The sequence below is a fragment of the Triticum aestivum genome, chromosome 7D (genome assembly GCF_018294505.1).
Source record: "Triticum aestivum cultivar Chinese Spring chromosome 7D, IWGSC CS RefSeq v2.1, whole genome shotgun sequence".
Taxonomy (NCBI): Eukaryota; Viridiplantae; Streptophyta; class Magnoliopsida; order Poales; family Poaceae; genus Triticum; species Triticum aestivum.
This window is the reverse complement of record NC_057814.1, coordinates 445,294,125-445,312,533: the sequence shown is the minus strand read 5'-3', so window position 1 is coordinate 445,312,533 and position 18,409 is coordinate 445,294,125. Positions and strand designations below refer to the sequence as shown.

At 44.1% G+C, this 18,409-nt stretch overlaps 1 protein-coding gene across 1 annotated transcript; it reads right to left on the bottom strand.

Moving 5' to 3' along the window:
• Window positions 1-15,747: 15,747 nt before the first annotated feature.
• LOC123167145 (uncharacterized) lies at window positions 15,748-17,900 on the bottom strand. Its single transcript, XM_044584977.1, has 3 exons — window positions 17,629-17,900; window positions 16,364-16,566; window positions 15,748-16,266 (listed from the first exon to the last, which is right to left on the bottom strand). The coding sequence occupies exons 1-3, from the start codon at window positions 17,734-17,736 to the stop codon at window positions 16,002-16,004; spliced, it is 576 nt and encodes a 191-aa protein (XP_044440912.1). The 5' UTR covers window positions 17,737-17,900; the 3' UTR covers window positions 15,748-16,001.
• Between the last annotated feature and the right edge of the window lie 509 nt (window positions 17,901-18,409).

Below are 18,409 nucleotides of genomic sequence, written 5' to 3'. Positions count from 1 at the left end.
GTTGAATCTCTTGGCTATAATTTACTTTCTGTATCTATACTATCCGATTTCGGTTTCAATGTCCTATTTACTGAAGTAGATTGCCAAGTGTTTCGAAGAGGTGATCTATACATTGTTGATTTCACTAAAAAGGCTCAACCTAGAACTTGCTTAATTGCTAAATCTTCTAAAGGTTGGTTGTGGCATAGAAGGTTAGGTCATGTGGGCATGTGAAATCTTGACAAGCTTATTGAAGGTGATCACATCCTTGGTGTTAAAGATGCTATATTTGACAAGGATAGACTTTGTAGTGCTTGCCAAGCAGGAAAACAAGTTGGAGGAAGTCATCCCGTGAAGAACATCATGACCACGAGAAGACCACTCGAGCTACTTCACATGGATCTTTTTGATCCCAACGCCTACAAGAGTCTCGGTGGTAACTCATTCGAATTGGTCATTGTTGATGATTTTTCAAGATTTACGTGGGTGTTCTTTCTTGATGATAAATCGCAGGTTCAAAAAATCTTCAAGAACTTCACTAGGAAGGCCCAAAATCAATTTGAAGTGAAGATCAAGAAGGTTCGCAGCGACAACGGAACGGATTTCAAGAATGCAAATGTGGACACCTTTCTTGACGAAGAAGGGATTTCACATGAGTTCTCGGCTACGTACACGCCCCAACAAAATGGAGTTGTTGAGAGGAATAACCGGACACTCGTCGAAATGGAGAGAACGATGCTTGATGAGTACAAGACGCCAAAACACTTTTGGGAGGAAGCGGTTGAGACAGCTTGCCATGGGACGAATCGTCTATATCTTCACAAGCTACTCGGCAAGATGGCATATGAGCTTCTCACCGGTAACAAACCCCAAGTTGGATACTTTCGGGTATTCGGCTCAAAGTGCTACATTCTTGATAAGCACCGTCGTTCGAAATTTGCTCCTAAATCTCATGAAGGTTTCCTACTCGGTTATGGCTCAAACTCTCACACATACCGTGTCTACAACAATTTCACCCGAAAGGTTGAAGAGACGGTAGATGTGAAGTTTGATGAATCTAACGGCTCGCAAGTAGAGCAATTGCCAATTGATGTAGGTGACAAAGATCCTTCGGAAGCAATACAAGACTTGTCTATTGGCAAGATTCGCCCAACGGAGGTGAAGGGGAGTACCTCGTCTGTCCAAGTGGAAGCCTCAACCTCACGCCAACGTGATCCACAAGTTGACTTGGAGGCATCCACAAGTGGAACGCGTCAAGACAATGGGAACGAGGATGTGCAACAAGATGAACCTCATCGACCTCCTTCTCCACCTCCACGAGAGAACAACAACACCAACGACAACGAAGAAAGACAAGAAGAAGAACAAGATAATGGAGAGGATGTTCCACCCCGACCCAAACAAAAGCTCTCACGAGTTCGAGTAAAAGTCTCAAGAGATCATCCCGTTGAACAAATCTTTGATGATATTCAAACCGGGAGAATTACTCGCTTTAAAACTCATTTGGCTAACTTTTGTGAACATTACTCATTCATTTCTAGTATAGAACCTATGAAGGTTGAAGATGCTCTTGATGATCCGGATTGGGTGAACGCCATGCATGAAGAGCTACACAATTTCAAGAGGAACCAAGTGTGGACATTGGTTGAAAATCCAGACGACAAACAAAATGTCATTGGAACCAAATGGGTGTTTCGGAACAAGCAAGATGAAGATGGACAAGTTGTACACAACAGGGCTCGTCTACGCTCAAGGCTACACTCAAGTCGAAGGTATGGACTATGGTGAGACATATGCCCCCGTTACTAGACTTGAGTCCATTCGCATCTTACTTGCTTATGCCAATCATCGTGATATCACTTTATATAAAATGGACATTAAAAGTGCCTTTCTTAATGGTGAAATTGAGGAGGAAGTTTATGTTAAACAACCTCTCGGCTTTGTTAATCCCAAGAAACCCAATCATGTTGACAAACTTCACAAAGCTCTTTATGGTCTTAAACAAGCTCCTAGAGCATGGTATAAATGCTTGACTAAGTTCCTTATTGAAAAGGCCTATGAGATTGGAAAATTTGATTCTACAGTTTTTACTAAAAGGGTTAATGGTGAATTATTTGTGTGCCAAATTTATGTGGATGATATCATATTTGGTTCGACCAACCCTCATTTTAGTGAAAAGTTTGGAAGGCTAATGTCGGAGAAGTTTGAGATGTTTATGATGAGTGAACTCAAGTTCTTTCTTGGTTTGCAAATCAAGCAAACTAAGGAGGGTACCTTTATCTCTCAAACAAAGTACACCAAGGACTTATTCAAGAAGTTCAACATGCAAGAATGCAAAGGTATGAGTACACCCATGCCTACTAGTGGACATCTTGAGTTGACAAAGGATCGCGAACCGGTTGACCAAAAGGTTCACCGCTCTATGATTGGTTCAGTGTTATATCTATGTGCCTCCCGTCCCGATATTATGCTAAGTGTGTGCATGTGCGCACGATATCAAGCGGCCCCCAAATAATGTCATCTTAAGGCTGTCAAAAGGATAGTGAGATACTTAATTCACACACACCAAACTTTGGCATTTGGTATCCTAAGAGGTCTTCTTTTGATCTTGTTGGCTACTCCAATTCGGACTATGCCGGTGACAAGGTTGATAGAAAGTCCACTTCGGGTACTTGTCAATTTCTTGGTAGATCTCTTGTGTCTTGGTCCTCCAAAAAACAAAACTCGATATCCTTATCCACCGCCGAAGCAGAATACATTGCCGCCGGTTCATGTTGTGCTCAATTACTTTGGATGATCCAAACTCTTAAAGATTATGGCATATATCTGAAACATGTTCCATTACTTTGTGATAATGAGAGTACTATTAAGATTACGCATAATCCCATGTAACATTCTCGAACAAAGCATATTGAAGTTCGTCATCATTTCATTTGAGACCATGTTGCTAAAGGAGATATCAATCTTAAGCATGTTCATACCGATAAGCAATTGGCGGATATATTCATCAAACCGCTTGATGAGAAAGTATTTTTCCATTTGAGAGGTGAACTGAACAGCATTGATGCCTCAAACTTGGAGTAGTAACTCCATTTGGATGCATGCAAGGCATGAGCCTTTTATGACTAATCCTTGATATTTCTCTTATGATGATGATCATATGTCTCGGATCTATACTTGTACCCTTGCATGCTATCTAACCCTTGTAGGTACTTGGATAAGCCCAATTCTATGAGATTGCAACTCACCCACACCCTAAGCAATCTCTAACATCGTCAAGTCTCTACAATATGGTGGTTGAAGACAAGGGAGCATGGATCCCTTCAATATATCCTTGACAATTTCTCTATATCAAATTTCATTTGGTATCAAACTTCATGATTGTCATTTTGGATACACAAGTGCTCTTCCTTGCAAAGCTAACCCATGTAGGAAGGTGAACTCAAACTTCAAGTGGTGCTCCCAACTCTTGATGAACTACATCAACCTTGAGCATCCAACACAAGTTCAACTACATGATCAAGATCAACACCACCACCCAAGGTATGTCATTCCATCTTAGAGAAGCTTTACCCCAAGACATGGGTCAAAGCAGCTCAACAAGATGTGAATACATCAAAATGCTTAAACAAAAAATGGCAACCCCATTTTGAGCTTAAACGACGAGTATGACGTATGATCAAGTGTCTTCACTTGAATCCTAAGTCAATATACTCTAACATAGGTGACCTTGTCACCGACCAATTCTAGATGAAGTTCTCTAGTGTTTCTCTGTGTTCTTGCATTTGTCTCTTGCATGTTTGTTTCCCCTTTCAAAAAAACCTCATCTAGATTTCTTTTATTTTATTTTCTGCATTCTCTGCATTTAATTCATTGCAAATCCTTTAGATTCCCTACAAATCTTTGTGACATCCTTTTTGCCTAGTGAGCTGAGATGACAATTTTTTTCTCTTTGTTGACCTCGGCCTCACCGATCTTTTCTCTTCGGCTAGACCGAAACAACTCGGTGTCACCAAAGGAAAAGACTCGGTGTTACCGATTTCACAACTGAACAAAATTTTGCCGTTTACATCCCGCATTTCTGATCCAGCTCTACTTGATGATTATTGTCCTCTACCTGCATCACATTCTACATGCTGCTTTGTCATGTGACTCAAGGACCAAACCTATTTGACTCATACTCCAGAAGATCCCTTCTTGGAAATTGATGTCAAAGGGGAAGAGAGAGATCACATCAAAGCTTAATCACATCAAAGGGAGAGAGAGAGACCCTATGGGAGAGAAAGATTTCTTAGTCTTCACAGATGCTTGGTATTCAAAGAGGAGAGAAGCCACGTGTATTTAATAGGGAAAAGACATGTTAGAGGATGATTCTTTGTGTCTTTTGCTCTGTTTTTCTTTGCTCTGATTTTCTATTACCCTATCTTCTCCCATTATCCAATATTAGATTCAGGGGGAGAAAGACATCTAAGGGAAGAAAATCTCTGGAATTCATTGCATATCTTTATCTTGGGGACATGTTAATATCCAAATAGAGTACTAAGTACTCACTCTCTACATGACATCCCGGTCTTGGTACTCTTGTGGTTTCCTGTTCTTGCTCTGTTTAGTCGATGTTCCTGTGTTATCTAACCCCGTTTTCTCAGGTTCATCTCCTCCAAAGTTAGCTCAAGACCACAAGGTAAGTATATGCATCACACTCATGTGCATGAGGATCTCTTGCTGATGTGCATATTGTTTGCAAGAAGGACTCATGAACATGTAGGTACATTTTCTACATTTCACATCATTTGCTCTAATGCATATAGCCAAGATACATCTAACTCATTGCTTGCTCTGACATGTTTATGCATTCACACACTTTTATAATCTATCTTCACATGATGGCATACATGTAGGGGGAGCCAATGCATGTTGCATGTTCTTCCATAGCTTTACTTGTTATACTTCATATCTTTATCTAAAGCTTTGATGTATGTTGTCATCAATTACCATAAAGGGGGAGATTGAAAGCACAAGTGCTCCCTGGGTGATTTTGGAAATTGATGTCAACATATCTCTTGTTGGACTAATATTTCTATCTAGTATATTTCAGATAAGTTCAACACTGGAGTGGCAGGACAAGAGGATGTGGAACCCCTTCAAGATGCTAAGGACAAACATTGGCAAAAGCTCAAGACCCAACAATTTCATTTTAGTGATCCAAGATCACATTGAGTCCATAGGAAAAGCCAATACTATTAAAAGGGGATGATGTGCTGCTTAATGGCTTGCTTGCTCAAAGTGCTTAGTGATATGCTCCAAAGCCCTCAACCACTTTATCATTTCCACATATGTCCCAAACCTAAAGTCAAACTCGGCCCCATCGATTTGATCTATCCGGCGCCACCGAGTTCACTTGACATAGCCACTGCCAGAAACCCTAATCAGTTCGGTCTCACCGATGGGATCTCGGTCTCACCGAGATGGCCCTGCAAACTCTCTGTTACCTATTGCACTTACTCCGGTCTCACCGAGATACACACTCGGTCCCACCGAGTTTGCTTAACCGAGTCTCTGTTTGCTTATTGCTGAAACCGGTCTCACCGAGTTCATGCAATCGGTCTCACCGAGATGAGGTTTTGCCCTAACCCTAGCACATCGGTCTCACCGAGTTGACCTCGTTGGTCACACAGAAAACTCTAACGCTCACATTTTGAACCATATCGGTCTGACTGAGTTTCACTATTCGGTCCCACCGAGTTTGGTAAATTGTGTGTAACGGCTAGATTTTGTGTGGAGGCTATATATACCCCTCCACCCCCTTCTCCATTTGTGAGAGAGCCATCAGAACGTGCCTACACTTCCACTACTCATTTTTTGAGAGAGGACCACCTACTCATGTGTTGAGACCAAGACATTCCAATCCAACCACAAGAATCTTGATCTCTAGCCTTCCCCAAGTTGCTTTCCACTCAAATCATCTTTTCACCATATCCAAATCAGTGAGAGAGAGTTGAGTGTTGGGGAGACTATCATTTGAAGCACAAGAGCAAGGAGTTAATCATCAACACACCATCTATTACCTTTTGGAGAGTGGTGTCTCCTAGATTGGTTAGGTGTCCCTTGGGAGCCTCCGTCAAGATTGTGGAGTTGAACCAAGGAGTTTGTAAGGGCAAAGAGATCGCCTACTTCGTGAAGATCTACCCAAGTGAGGCAAGTCCTTCGTGGGCGATGGCCATGGTGGGATAGACAAGGTTGCTTCTTTGTGGACCCTTCATGGGTGGAGCCCTCCGTGACTCGCGCAACTGTTATCCTTCGTGGGTTGAAGTCTCCACCAACGTGGATGTACGATAGCACCACCTATCGGAACCACGCCAAAAATCTCTGTGTCTCCAATTGCGTTTGCACACTCCAATCCCATCCCTTTACTTTCTTGCAAGTTGCATGCTTTACTTTCCGCTGCTCATATACTCTTGCCATGCTTGCTTGAAATGTATTGTGAATGTTTAAACTTGTGCTAAAACTCCACCTTAACTTGAAGAACTTAAAAACGGCTACCTTTATTTGTTGAGGGTCTAATCACCCCCCCTCTAGACACCTCTTCTCGATCCTTTCAGGGAGGGTGTTGAACATAATGTTGGTCGCACCTACGTGACAGAACGTGACAGGTTCAGAACCTTGGAGATGACCATCGCATGAGGAGTCCAACCGAAGATAGATTAGAATCTTTAGCTATGCGCATATGGTTGTAACTTCCCTTATCTCTTTCTCTCCAAGTTTGTATTCTGAACCAACTTTGTACGCTATGCCAGGAGGTCGCGACCTGGCTTTATAAACATGAAACCATCACCCAGGATGGGTACGACGTTCCTCCACATTGGAGATACTCGTAGTTAGGACAATTTGAAACGAGAGAAATGCGCATGTCTTTCTTTACAAGAGCACCCCACCACCCATTCTTCTTAATAACTTAATAAAAAGGGGTTTTATCAGTTTTGCCATCGGTTGTACTACACTACTCAGTTATGCCACTAAATTTTTTCACTGCTCAGAAATGCCATTGTTCCGTTAGGCGCGTGCTCAAAAAAGCCATTTTCACCATTACCATCAGGTCAATGGACGTTGACCGAAGGTAGATGACGAAAAGACCCCTATCCAGTTTATCAACTATCCTCTCTTTGTTTGAGCTATGGGCCCACCTGTAAGGCGAGCATGAAAATAGAAGACAAAAATTGGAGCCAGGAGATTTCGAACCCAAGGCCACGACCTGGACAGGCGCGCATGCTAACCAGTTGATCTAAGGGAAAGTTTTGATATAGAAGGAAACATATATCATATATCCTTTAGGTAAATATAATATTCAAACAGAGCAATATATAATATCCTTTCTTGTTGCTCACTACTCCATTTCTCCAGCTAGCTAATTCATGCATCACACACTAATTGACAGCAACAACAAATATGATAGCAGGAGCACATGATTTTCTAAATTCCTCTGAAAATTTCAGCATGGTGCCTGCCCATTTTTCTGAAAACAACACAAATGCAGCAAGGTTTACAAACTTCACAGGTGCAGGCTTTTTTACTTATAGTATCCATAATTCCATAGCCATCCTGACCATCAGAACACGTGTACCAAATTGTACACGAGTATCAACAAGGCACCAATCAGCTACTACAAATTCTACACAAGAAATTCCATCTCTACAAGCTACTATGAGCCACACACGCACAACACTAAGAATTAGCATACTCACCCTGCCGGAATTTCAGAGGCTACAACATGTTGGGGCGTCCGGTGGCCGGCGCACTTCTCCGATTCAGGACGGTTGTCCGTCGCCATTGCCATGGAACAAATCACTTCAAGGCATCACGGGAGGTGGCGGAGCTGGACTTGGGAGGAGCCGCGAAGTCAGGCGGGAGAAGTGCCGGAGCTGCCTGCCTCGAGTGGCGGTGCTGGGCGGGAGGCAGCGCCGAAGCCGTGACGAGGGCGGCGCTGGGCGGGCAGCGCGACGGCTGCGGCGAGTGGAGGCGCGCCGGAGCTGGGCGGGCAGCCTGGCGACCGGCGGTTGCAGTTGAGCATCGGCAGGCGGCGGCTAGGAATTGTGGTTCCGGCTTGGGAAACTGATACGAGCAGGTTAAGTATTGGATAAGGCTAAGTACATCTGCTCCTCAATCAAATGCTTCCATCGCACTTACGTCTCTGGTTCGATCCACCTCGTCGTTCTTTTTCCTCCTAATTTATTTTCCTACTCCTTGACAGATTGGGCCCACACCATGGAGAGAGATCTTGCAAATGAGCCCAGGGGCATTATAGTCATATAACGTGGTCAACGTCCATTGACCTGACGGTAACGGTCAAAAAATAGTTTTTTGAGCACGTGCCTAACGGACAGTGGCATTTCTGAGCAGTGAAATTTTTTAATAGCATAACTGAATAGTGTAGTACAACCGATGGCAAAACTGATAAAGGCCAAGCTTTGGGTCACCAGGGTGCAAAGTTAGGGACAATCATATTTTTTTTAATTTTTTTTTCTGCGGGGGAGGGATACTTCTAGTTGTAAAGGGCTCTTTGCAACACAAACTTTATTCTCTTCTTAATTGATGGATACAATTCAATTTAACTGTCATGCGTAAGTAGGCTTTGTAAATTTCAATGAATCCATGATTATCTAGCAAAGCTAATGAGTAGACAGGTTACTAGTTGTCCTTCTTCGCCGACATTGTGGCCCGAGCTGCATTCATCATTTCATGGATCAAATCCATGACCAGGCCGCCCGTTTTGGGGTTGACTTCTTACTTTGTCAGAACCAACCCTGTGGGGTCGTAGGAGGAGGATGATTGTACTCTGGGCTCACGAGGGATCAAACTATTTTTCTTTTAAAAAAAGAGGTTATCCCCTGGCCTCTGCATCGGAAAGATGCATGCCATCATCTTATTAAAAAGCAAATAGTCCGACAAAGTCATCAGGTCTCAAATTACAAAAAGGCTCACACTAACTGTTGGAATATTAGGCAAGTTCATGATTAATTTCAGTAAATAATTCATGACTAGAAGAGATACTAGCATGCAATAATCTAGCAAACTAGAAGAACAGCAAGACATGCATAACAGCAGCAAACACGTAACAATAGCTGTAGAAACAGACATGAACAGAGGATGTTGGACGTACTGATCGTTATCTATTATGGGTGCGACAGTGTTGATGACGATGTTGGCGACGATCTGCTGCTGACGGCGATGAATACGACGATGAGTAGCACCGCCCGACTTGGACGGAAGACGACCCGTGATGACGAATTTGAGCAGTCGCGCACAGCGCTTCCCAAAAACCTAATTCTTCCTCTCCCGGTGCAGGATCGCAAAGACGAACGGTTCCGGAGACCTGCTCTCCCATGCGCCGATGCACGCCGGCGTTTGGGATGGAGTAGACTACGATGGCGGCGCAAGTTGTGAGATGAGGCAAAACCCTAGGTGTTTTTCGGTATGTCTCTGGCCGCAGCCGGTAGCTGTATATATATTAGGACCAGAGGCGGTATTGTGTCGCGACCACAATCCCAAACCGACTCGGTTTCTAATTCGTATACTTACCGGACAAGAAATCAAAAACTTGTCTGCCAAGACATAAAAATAAAACGGCAAAAGGAAGCTGCGCTCCTGCAAGGAGACGGACCGGATTTCGGCGGACCATTCACGCGCATGTCGCATGTACGCCTCGCCTCGCCTCGCCTCGCCTCGCCACGGCCCGGCCCGGCCCGGCCCGGCCAGGCCAGGCGAGGCGAGCCGAGCGAGCGCGCGCGTGTGGTTTTCCCTTTCTCTTCTCACACACCACTTAGAGTGGTGGAGAGAACCCACTATATAAAGAGGTCCAACTCTTCTTCAACTTCCAAGGTGGGACTAAACTTAGCACCACCACTTGCCATTTTACACATGGGCTTTGAGATTTCAGAAATTGCTATGGGCCTAGCCCATTAATTCTAACAATCCCCCACCAGATCTCAAATACCCATTTAGAGATTTGCCTTCTCTCACCACTTGTTTAATATACCAGTGTTTCAGCAGAGACTGTTAAGTTGAACTTCTGCCTAGAACTTTAAGCTACATCCATTCACAACTTGACAATGGACTATGCCTTGAATTGCTAGTTTTGTGTGAACAGGTTTCACTCAAAGTCTTAACCAGTACCTGACCGCCAGTAGGCTACCCCGCGGTTTGGAGCTTATACGTCATACTCCCTGGTCTCTTCGTGAGCTTACTAGAGATCACCCAAATCTCATAGACTGCGACGTTTACAGTCAGAACTCATATAGGTGTGTTCTTTCAAGACTGCTCTGTAGGACAGCATCTTTGCTAATTATAGCCAATAGAACCACATTAAGGCATGTTGCCAACCTGCCTTACAGATCTGAGCCTTACAGCTCTGAGAGTTTTGCATGTTCACTTGGAGACGATCATAAGTTATTACTCTCCTCAGTTAACCAATAGCTTGTTCTTCCCAGATCCTAATTCACGGGATCTCCGATCACAAAGGTTGGGTTACTACTATGGTGTAACATCTATGGGTCTCATACCCATCTCCCTCGATGCAATATCTATCACATTTCGTGATAGTCCCTTTGTAAAGGGATCTGCCAGGTTTTTGTCTGTTTGTATATACGTAACAGTTATTACTCCGGAGTTTCTCAACTTCCTGACATACTTCAAACGTCTTTTCACGTGTCTTGATGACTTTGCATTATCTTTAGAATTGTTCACTTTAGCGATAACCGTTTGGTTATCACAATTCATAAGAGTAGCCGGTACAGGTTTTTCAACAACCGGCAAGTCCATCAAGAGCTCACGCAGCCATTCCGCCTCAACAGTAGCTGTGTCCAAAGCAGTTAATTCTGCTTCCATAGTTGACCTCGTCAATATGGTTTGCTTGCAAGACCTCCATGACACTGCGCCACCACCATGAGTAAATACATACCCACTTGTTGCGTAAAGTACATCAACATCGGAGATCCAATTTGAATCACTATATCCTTCTAGCACAGCAGGATGCCCTGAATAAGTAATTCCGTAACTCATAGTACCTCTCAGATAGCGCAAGACCCTTTGTAGTGCATGCCAATGATCATCACCCGGGTTGGACATGAACCTACTCAGTTTGCTCACAGCAAAAGAGATATCTGGTCTTGTAGCGCTACCTAAGTACATGAGTGAACCGACAATTTGAGAGTATCTTAATTGATCTCTCGTTTCTTTCTTGTTCTTTCTGAGTGTCACGCTGGGATCATAAGGTGTTGGAGAAGGCTTGCTATCCATAAAACCGAATCGGTTCAAGACCTTCTCAACATAGTGAGATTGCGTTAATGTAATCCCACTCTCATCCTTAATAAGTTTGATGTTTAGAATTACATCGGCTTCTCCCAGATCTTTCATGTCAAAACTTTTTGATAGAAAAGACTTGACCTCATTAATTGCATTAATGTTTGTACCAAAGATCAGTATGTCGTCCACATACAAACATAATATGACACTATTGCCCCCACCATGGCGATAGTAAACACACCTATCAGCCTCGTTAATGACAAATCCTGCAGAAGTCAGAGTTCTTTCAAACTTCTCATGCCATTGCTTAGGTGCCTGTTTCAGACCATACAAAGATTTTAACAACTTGCACACCTTTCTCTCTTCATCCTTTACCACAAACCCGTCAGGCTGATCCATATAGATCTCCTCTTCCAACTCTCCATTGAGAAAAGTTGTCTTTACATCCATTTGATGAATGATAAGACCATAAGAGGCAGCCAAGGAAAGTAACACTCGAATGGTGGTCATTCTAGCAACGGGTGAATAGGTGTCAAAGTAATCTTCGCCTTCTTTCTGAGTGTAGCCCTTGGCCACTAGCCGCGCCTTGTACTTATCAATAGTACCATCAGGCTTTAGCTTCTTTTTGAACACCCACTTATAGCCCACAGGTTTACAACCATATGGTCTATCAGTTAGTTCCCAAGTTCCATTAGAAAGAATTGAGTCCATCTCATTATGAACAGCTTCTTTCCAATCATCTACATTCGGAGATGCATATGCTTCTGCAATCGTCTTGGGTGTGTCGTCCACAAGGTATACAATGAAATCATCACCAAAGGATTTTGCAATCCTTTGTCTCTTGTTCCTTCTAGGAACTTCATTGTTATCCTTCTCAAGGACTTCCTCATGTGATTGTTCGAAATATTCATCAGTTGTACTAGATTCAGGAATTATCTCAGAAGAAAATCTAGCAATGCTATGCATATCTTTCATAGGAAATATGTTCTCAAGAAATGTTGCATCACGAGATTCCATTATAGTATCAACATGCATATCAGGTACTTCAGATTTTACCACTAAAAACCTATAAGCAATGCTCCGTTGAGCATACCCTAGAAAGACACAATCCACTGTCTTTGGTCCAAGTTTGCGTTTCTTAGGAATAGGAATATTGACCTTTGCCAAACATCCCCAAGTGCGCAAATAAGAAAGTGATGGTTTTCTCCCAACCCACTCCTCATAAGGGGTTTTCTCTTTATTATTGTTGGGAACTCTATTCAGGACATGACATGAAGTCAATAGAGCCTCCCCCCACCATGCCTTAGATAAACCAGCAGTGTCTAACATGGCATTCACCAAGTCAGTCAATGTGCGGTTTTTCCTCTCGGCCACTCCATTTGATTGAGGTGAATAGGGAGGCGTCCTCTCATGAATAATACCATGTTCCTCACAAAATTCATCAAAAACTTTTGGAAAATACTCTCCACCACGATCGGACCTAAGACGCTTGATCTTTCTCTCTAGTTGATTTTCAACTTCAGCTTTATAGATTTTAAAGTAGTCTAATGCTTCATCTTTAGTTTGCAACAAATAAACATAGCAAAAACTAGTCGCATCATCAATCAAAGTCATGAAATATCTCTTTCCACCTTTTGTCAACACACCATTCATCTCACAAAGATCAGAATGTATGAGTTCTAGAGGTGCCAAGTTTCTCTCCTCGGCAGCCTTATGAGGCTTTCGAGGTTGCTTAGATTGCACACAACTATGGCACTTAGAACCTTTGGCAACTGTGAAGTTCGGAATTAAACTCATGCTGGATAGCCGAGAGATTAAACCAAAATTAATATGACATAAACGAGAGTGCCAAATACTTGCATCATCATTAACATTAGCACAAATTTGGTTTATTGACTTATTGCAAAAATCTGAAAGAGAAAAGCGGAACAAGCCTCCGCACTCATAGCCTTTTCCTATAAATTGTCCAAATCTTGACACGATTACTTTATTGGACTCTAAAACTACCTTAAATCCATCTCGACATAGAAGGGAGCCGCTAACTAGATTCTTGTTCATAGTAGGGACATGCTGCACGTTCCTTAGTTGCACGATCTTTTCCGAAGTAAACTTCAGATCCACCGTGCCAATGCCACGAACAGAAGCATGTGACCCATTCCCCATTAGGACGGAAGAATCCCTTGCGACCTGATAAGAAGTAAACAGGGAGATGTCAGCACACACATGAACGTTAGCACTCGAATCAATCCACCACGAAGATGATTGAAATACTGAAAGCACAATAGGTAAATTACCATACCCATCAGTATTGCTAGCGGTCACCATGTTGACAGTCTTGGAGCTTGTTTTCCCTCTGCGGTCTGCACGTTCAGGGCATTCCTTGAAAAAGTGTCCAGACTTCCCACAGGCGTAGCACTCTAGCTCAGCCTTGTTGAACTTCTTCTTCTTGAAGGTAGTAGTCTTGGTAGGCTTGTTGAAAACAGGTTTGTTCTTCCCTTTGTTCTTGTTCTGTGGGTACCTCTGCACCATGTTAGCAGTAGGCTGAACCTCACCTCCTTTTTCAGTGGTATCTTTAGCCCGAGCTTTTTCTTCAACATCAAGAGATGCAATCAGATTTTCAACTGATATCTCCTGTCTCTTATGCTTCAGAGTTGTGGCGAAATTCCTCCATGAAGGAGGCAACTTTGCAATCATGCACCCAGCCACGAATTTGTCGGGTAGAACACATTTAAGGAGTTCAAGTTCCTTCACAATGCACTGTATCTCATGAGCTTGTTCAACCACAGAACGGTTATTCACCATCTTGTAGTCATGAAAACTCTCCATGATGTACAGTTCACTGCCTGCATCTGTTGCACCGAATTTTGCATTCAGTGCATCCCACAGATTTTTTCCGTCGTTTATGTGCATGTACACATCACACAGACGGTCAGCAAGAACACTCAGAATGCATCCCACAAACATAGTATTGGCTTCCTGGAATTTTCTCCGATCTCGTCGGTCATTCCCTCTGGAGCACCAACACTAGCGTGGAAAACTTTCAGAGCAGTAAGCCAGAGCGTGGTCTTCACCTGCCACCTCTTAAAGTGCACACCGGTAAACTTATCCGGCCTTAGTGCATCAGCGAATCCAGCCATAGTTAACTCAGGAAATTGCCTATAATTAGGTTTTTGGATTGTTGGAATATTAGGCAAGTTCGTGATTAATTCCAGTAAATAATTCATGACTAGAAGAGATACTAGCATGCAATAATCTAGCAAACTAGAAGAACAGCAAGACATGCATAACAGCAGCAAACACGTAACAATAGTTGTAGAAACAGACATGAACAGAGGATGTTGGACGTACTGATCGTTAGCTATTATGGGTGCGACAGTGTTGATGACGATGTTGGCGACGATCTGCTGCTGACGGCGATGAATACGACGATGAGTAGCACCGCCCGACTTGGACGGAAGACGACCCGTGATGACGAATTTGAGCAGTCGCGCACAGCGCTTCCCAAAAACCTAATTCGTCCTCTCCCGGTGTAGGATCGCAAAGACGAACGGTTCCGGAGACCTGCTCTCCCACGCGCCGATGCACGCCGGCGTTTGGGATGGAGTAGACTACGATGGCGGCGCAAGTTGTGAGATGAGGCAAAACCCTAGGTGTTTTTCGGTGTGTCTCTGGCCGCAGCCGGTAGCTGTATATATATTAGGACCAGAGGCGGTATTGTGTCGCGACCACAATCCCAAACCGACTCGGTTTCTAATTCGTATACTTACCGGACAAGAAATCAAAAACTTGTCTGCCAAGACATAAAAATAAAACGGCAAAAGGAAGCTGCGCTCCTGCAAGGAGACGGACCGGATTTCGGCGGACCATTCACGCGCATGTACGCCTCGCCACGCCACGGCCCGGCCCAGCCCGGCCAGGCGAGCGAGCGCGTGCATGTGGTTTTCCCTTTCTCTTCTCACACACCACTTAGAGTGGTGGAGAGAACCCACTATATAAAGAGGTCCAACTCTTCTTCAACTTCCAAGGTGGGACTAAACTTAGCACCACCACTTGCCATTTTACACATGGGCTTTGAGATTTCAGAAATTGCTATGGGCCTAGCCCATTAATTCTAACACTAACTGCAAGAAAGCGGAATAGCCACACCGGCGGAATAAATAAAGATAGGAAACTAAACACCTATCCTATTACATGACCGCTATCCAAACCAGTTGAAGATAGTCCGCGCTATCTTCTCCTGACGGATAGACCCAGTAACCGGCGGAATACGAGGGATCAAACTATAGGTTTGTCATTTATGTGTAATAAATACAGAATGTTTTCTCAGTAGGAGACGATGCTTTCGTCAATAGTGGGACTCTCTCGAATGTGCTCACACGGTTTGGGCATGCGTTCATTAGTAGTGAGTGCCTGTATTGCATTTCTCCAAAAAAAAAAAAAAAAAACTTAGCCTGCTGGCAGTGGACCATCCGGTTCACCTCTCTCATATGATCATGCTCACGCTCACAACTTGGATCTAGGAGTATCACAATGCCGCCGTCTTAGACATCAAATATTCTGTAGATCAGGCAAGACGAGAACTAGGCCTGAACAAACACATCTGATCTGATCATAGAGAGCCATACCACACGCTACATTTTCCAGAAACTAGTACGTTCTGTTCCAGAAATATCTATCTAAATCTAGCACACAAGCAAGTTCCATCAAACCAGAGTCCTTCTCCCTCGTCATGCGTAGCCAGCCATGCCGACGTTGGCGGTGGCCTTGTTGGTCTTTTTGGCGGCCTGGCGCGTCGATTTCGTGTAGTACATGTAGAAGTACACGTTCAGGGTCATGGTGAGCACCACAAAGACCGCCCCCGAGATGAACACCCCTTTCCGCAGAGAGTCGCAGGTCCAGCTCCCCGCGTATATCATGTGCCTGTACTTGGTGTGGTACGCGTTCTTTGTCGCTCCGGCGATCAGGCAGGACTCGGCGATTATGAATGTGATCCTGATGGTGTGCAGGTAAATGCTCGTTACATATTAAAGGGTAACATAACTTGGGCAGTGAAAGAAAAGAAACTGTTTCCTGTGGGCATAGGAATTACCATGAAGAAACAAAGTAGATAATGGACCAGGCTCTGCTTCCACCGGGTGCGAGCGGTTGGCCAAAGCACATGCACTTTGTAACTCCCATAAGGAGTGATTGGCCCGAGAGGAGAAACAGGAAGGCGCCGACACCATAGCCGGTGGAAATATCGGAGTCATAAGTGCAATATGTGGAGTTGTTGATGTCTGTGACTATCGAACCCTGTTATGACAAGTGATAAGTTATTCATAATCAGCAGAGGTACAAAGCAGACAGACCTCACAAAGCCTCGGCGAAAATATATACACTTCATTTCAATACAGAAGAATCCAGGTTTGAACCAATGATTGTAGCTGAGATGAGCAGATTGACTAGTACCTTCTAGATTAACATTAAGGATGAGATGGGTAGAGTTCTTCCTACGTGGACAGTGAGCTGTTTGATTTGCAGGTTTGCATCCCACATGATTTTTTCCAACTGATTCATTTGCACTACATTCATAAGAATTTTCCAATTAACTCGACCCTTTTGGGCAGGTTCCTTTTTTTTAGAACAAAGATCATTTAAAATGATCAAACACCCGGATTACATTCAGTTTGTGAAAGCTCTCTGAATTCACTAGTTTCCTTTATTTTTCCGAGGCCGCAACCGAACAACTTTTGGTGCAAATTCAATCATGTAGAATTCAAGTAGGCATGATATTGCACCTAAATGTTCCCTATTATTGCGTTACTGGAAATCAAAGACGCCAAATATATAGAAACCAAACTTGTTTAGAGATGGGGCGATTTTGGGTTCAAATCTTTACAGCCTGAACGAAATACAAGCGCAAAAGGTTCCCAAAGCAATCCAATCCACATCACCCAAACAGCAAGTATAGCTTAGAATTTCCTCCGTTTACAACCGGAGCAGTGAACGGTTGAACCTGACCGCTCGTGCATCAGCTGAGCAAATACTAACGCGTGCTAGATGAGAAACTTGATTTTTTTTAAAAGAAATAAACAGCAGTTTTTAATGACTATATCAACAAATCTGGGTTGGGCTCGCCCGCTTCCGATACACCCCATCTATCACCAAACCCAGATAGATAGTATGTGCTCAAACAAAATCTAATCCAACTTTTCTCCACCAACCAACTGACGGCAGGAATGCCCTACGCAAGAACCCTTGGTGGTTCAGACAGAATCGCAGATGATCTACGCCCGGCCTCTCGGGATCCCTCCGATCCAGAGACGCGCGGCGGCCGGGGGTACTTGCAGGAAGAGAGAAGGACGCGTACAGTACCGTGCTGCGGCGGCGCTCGGCGGCGATGGCGAAGCCGAAGGCGGTGAGGCAGAGGGCGATCACCAGAATGTGCACCAGCAGAGAGCTCCAGCTCCTCGTCTCCCCCATCTCTCGCTCGCTCTAGCGTCTCTCCGCTCTGGAGCCCGGATGCTGTGAGAGTGGGAACGAGGGGGCCGCCGCCGCCGCCGCCTGGGGATGGGGAAAGAAGGCGAAGTGTGAGTGAGTGAGCGAGTGTGAAGAGGAGTGGGGAGTGGAGGACTGATGAAAGGGGATGGCGGTCCGGCGGGCCCACGTCTGCAAACGAGAGAAGGAAACTGCGAGGAATCCGCCGAGTGGAGTGGGAATCGAACAAAAAAAGAAAAGGACAGGGGTCTGGTCTTGGGGAGGGAGGGAGCCCACACCTCCTCTTTTCGTGCGACCGGTTTGGGTTTGGAACGCTCGTTCGAAAGGACGATATTGCCCTTCACCAATCATGGAGCTGATTGATCGGTCGGGAGTGAATTTGTAGCACGCACAAGGGCGATGACATGTAAATTATGGGCCGTTGATCTGAATCAAGTTGAAAAATTGTTTTTACATATAGCCATTTGGTTTTGTATAACATTTGGTATATCTGGGTAATGCAACTGTAAATCGAGTCAGTATACCTGTCCTTACGGGGCCATGTAACAGTTAATGTGGGGTAGTCTAACATGGGTTTACTAAATCTAACATAGACAAATAGCAGAGGTGAGCAAAACGTTTCATTCCGATCATTCACTATGCTCTTCTTGTTCCTTGT

Coding starts and splice junctions, on each gene's coding strand:
- LOC123167145 (XM_044584977.1), bottom strand. CDS start 17,736: ATGGGGGAGACGAGGAGCTGGAGCTCTCTGCTGGTGCACATTCTGGTG. Junction 16,567..17,628: donor CCGAGCGCCGCCGCAGCACG/GTACTGTACGCG, acceptor TTGTCATAACAG/GGTTCGATAGTCACAGACAT. Junction 16,267..16,363: donor ATCTACTTTGTTTCTTCATG/GTAATTCCTATG, acceptor GCACACCATCAG/GATCACATTCATAATCGCCG.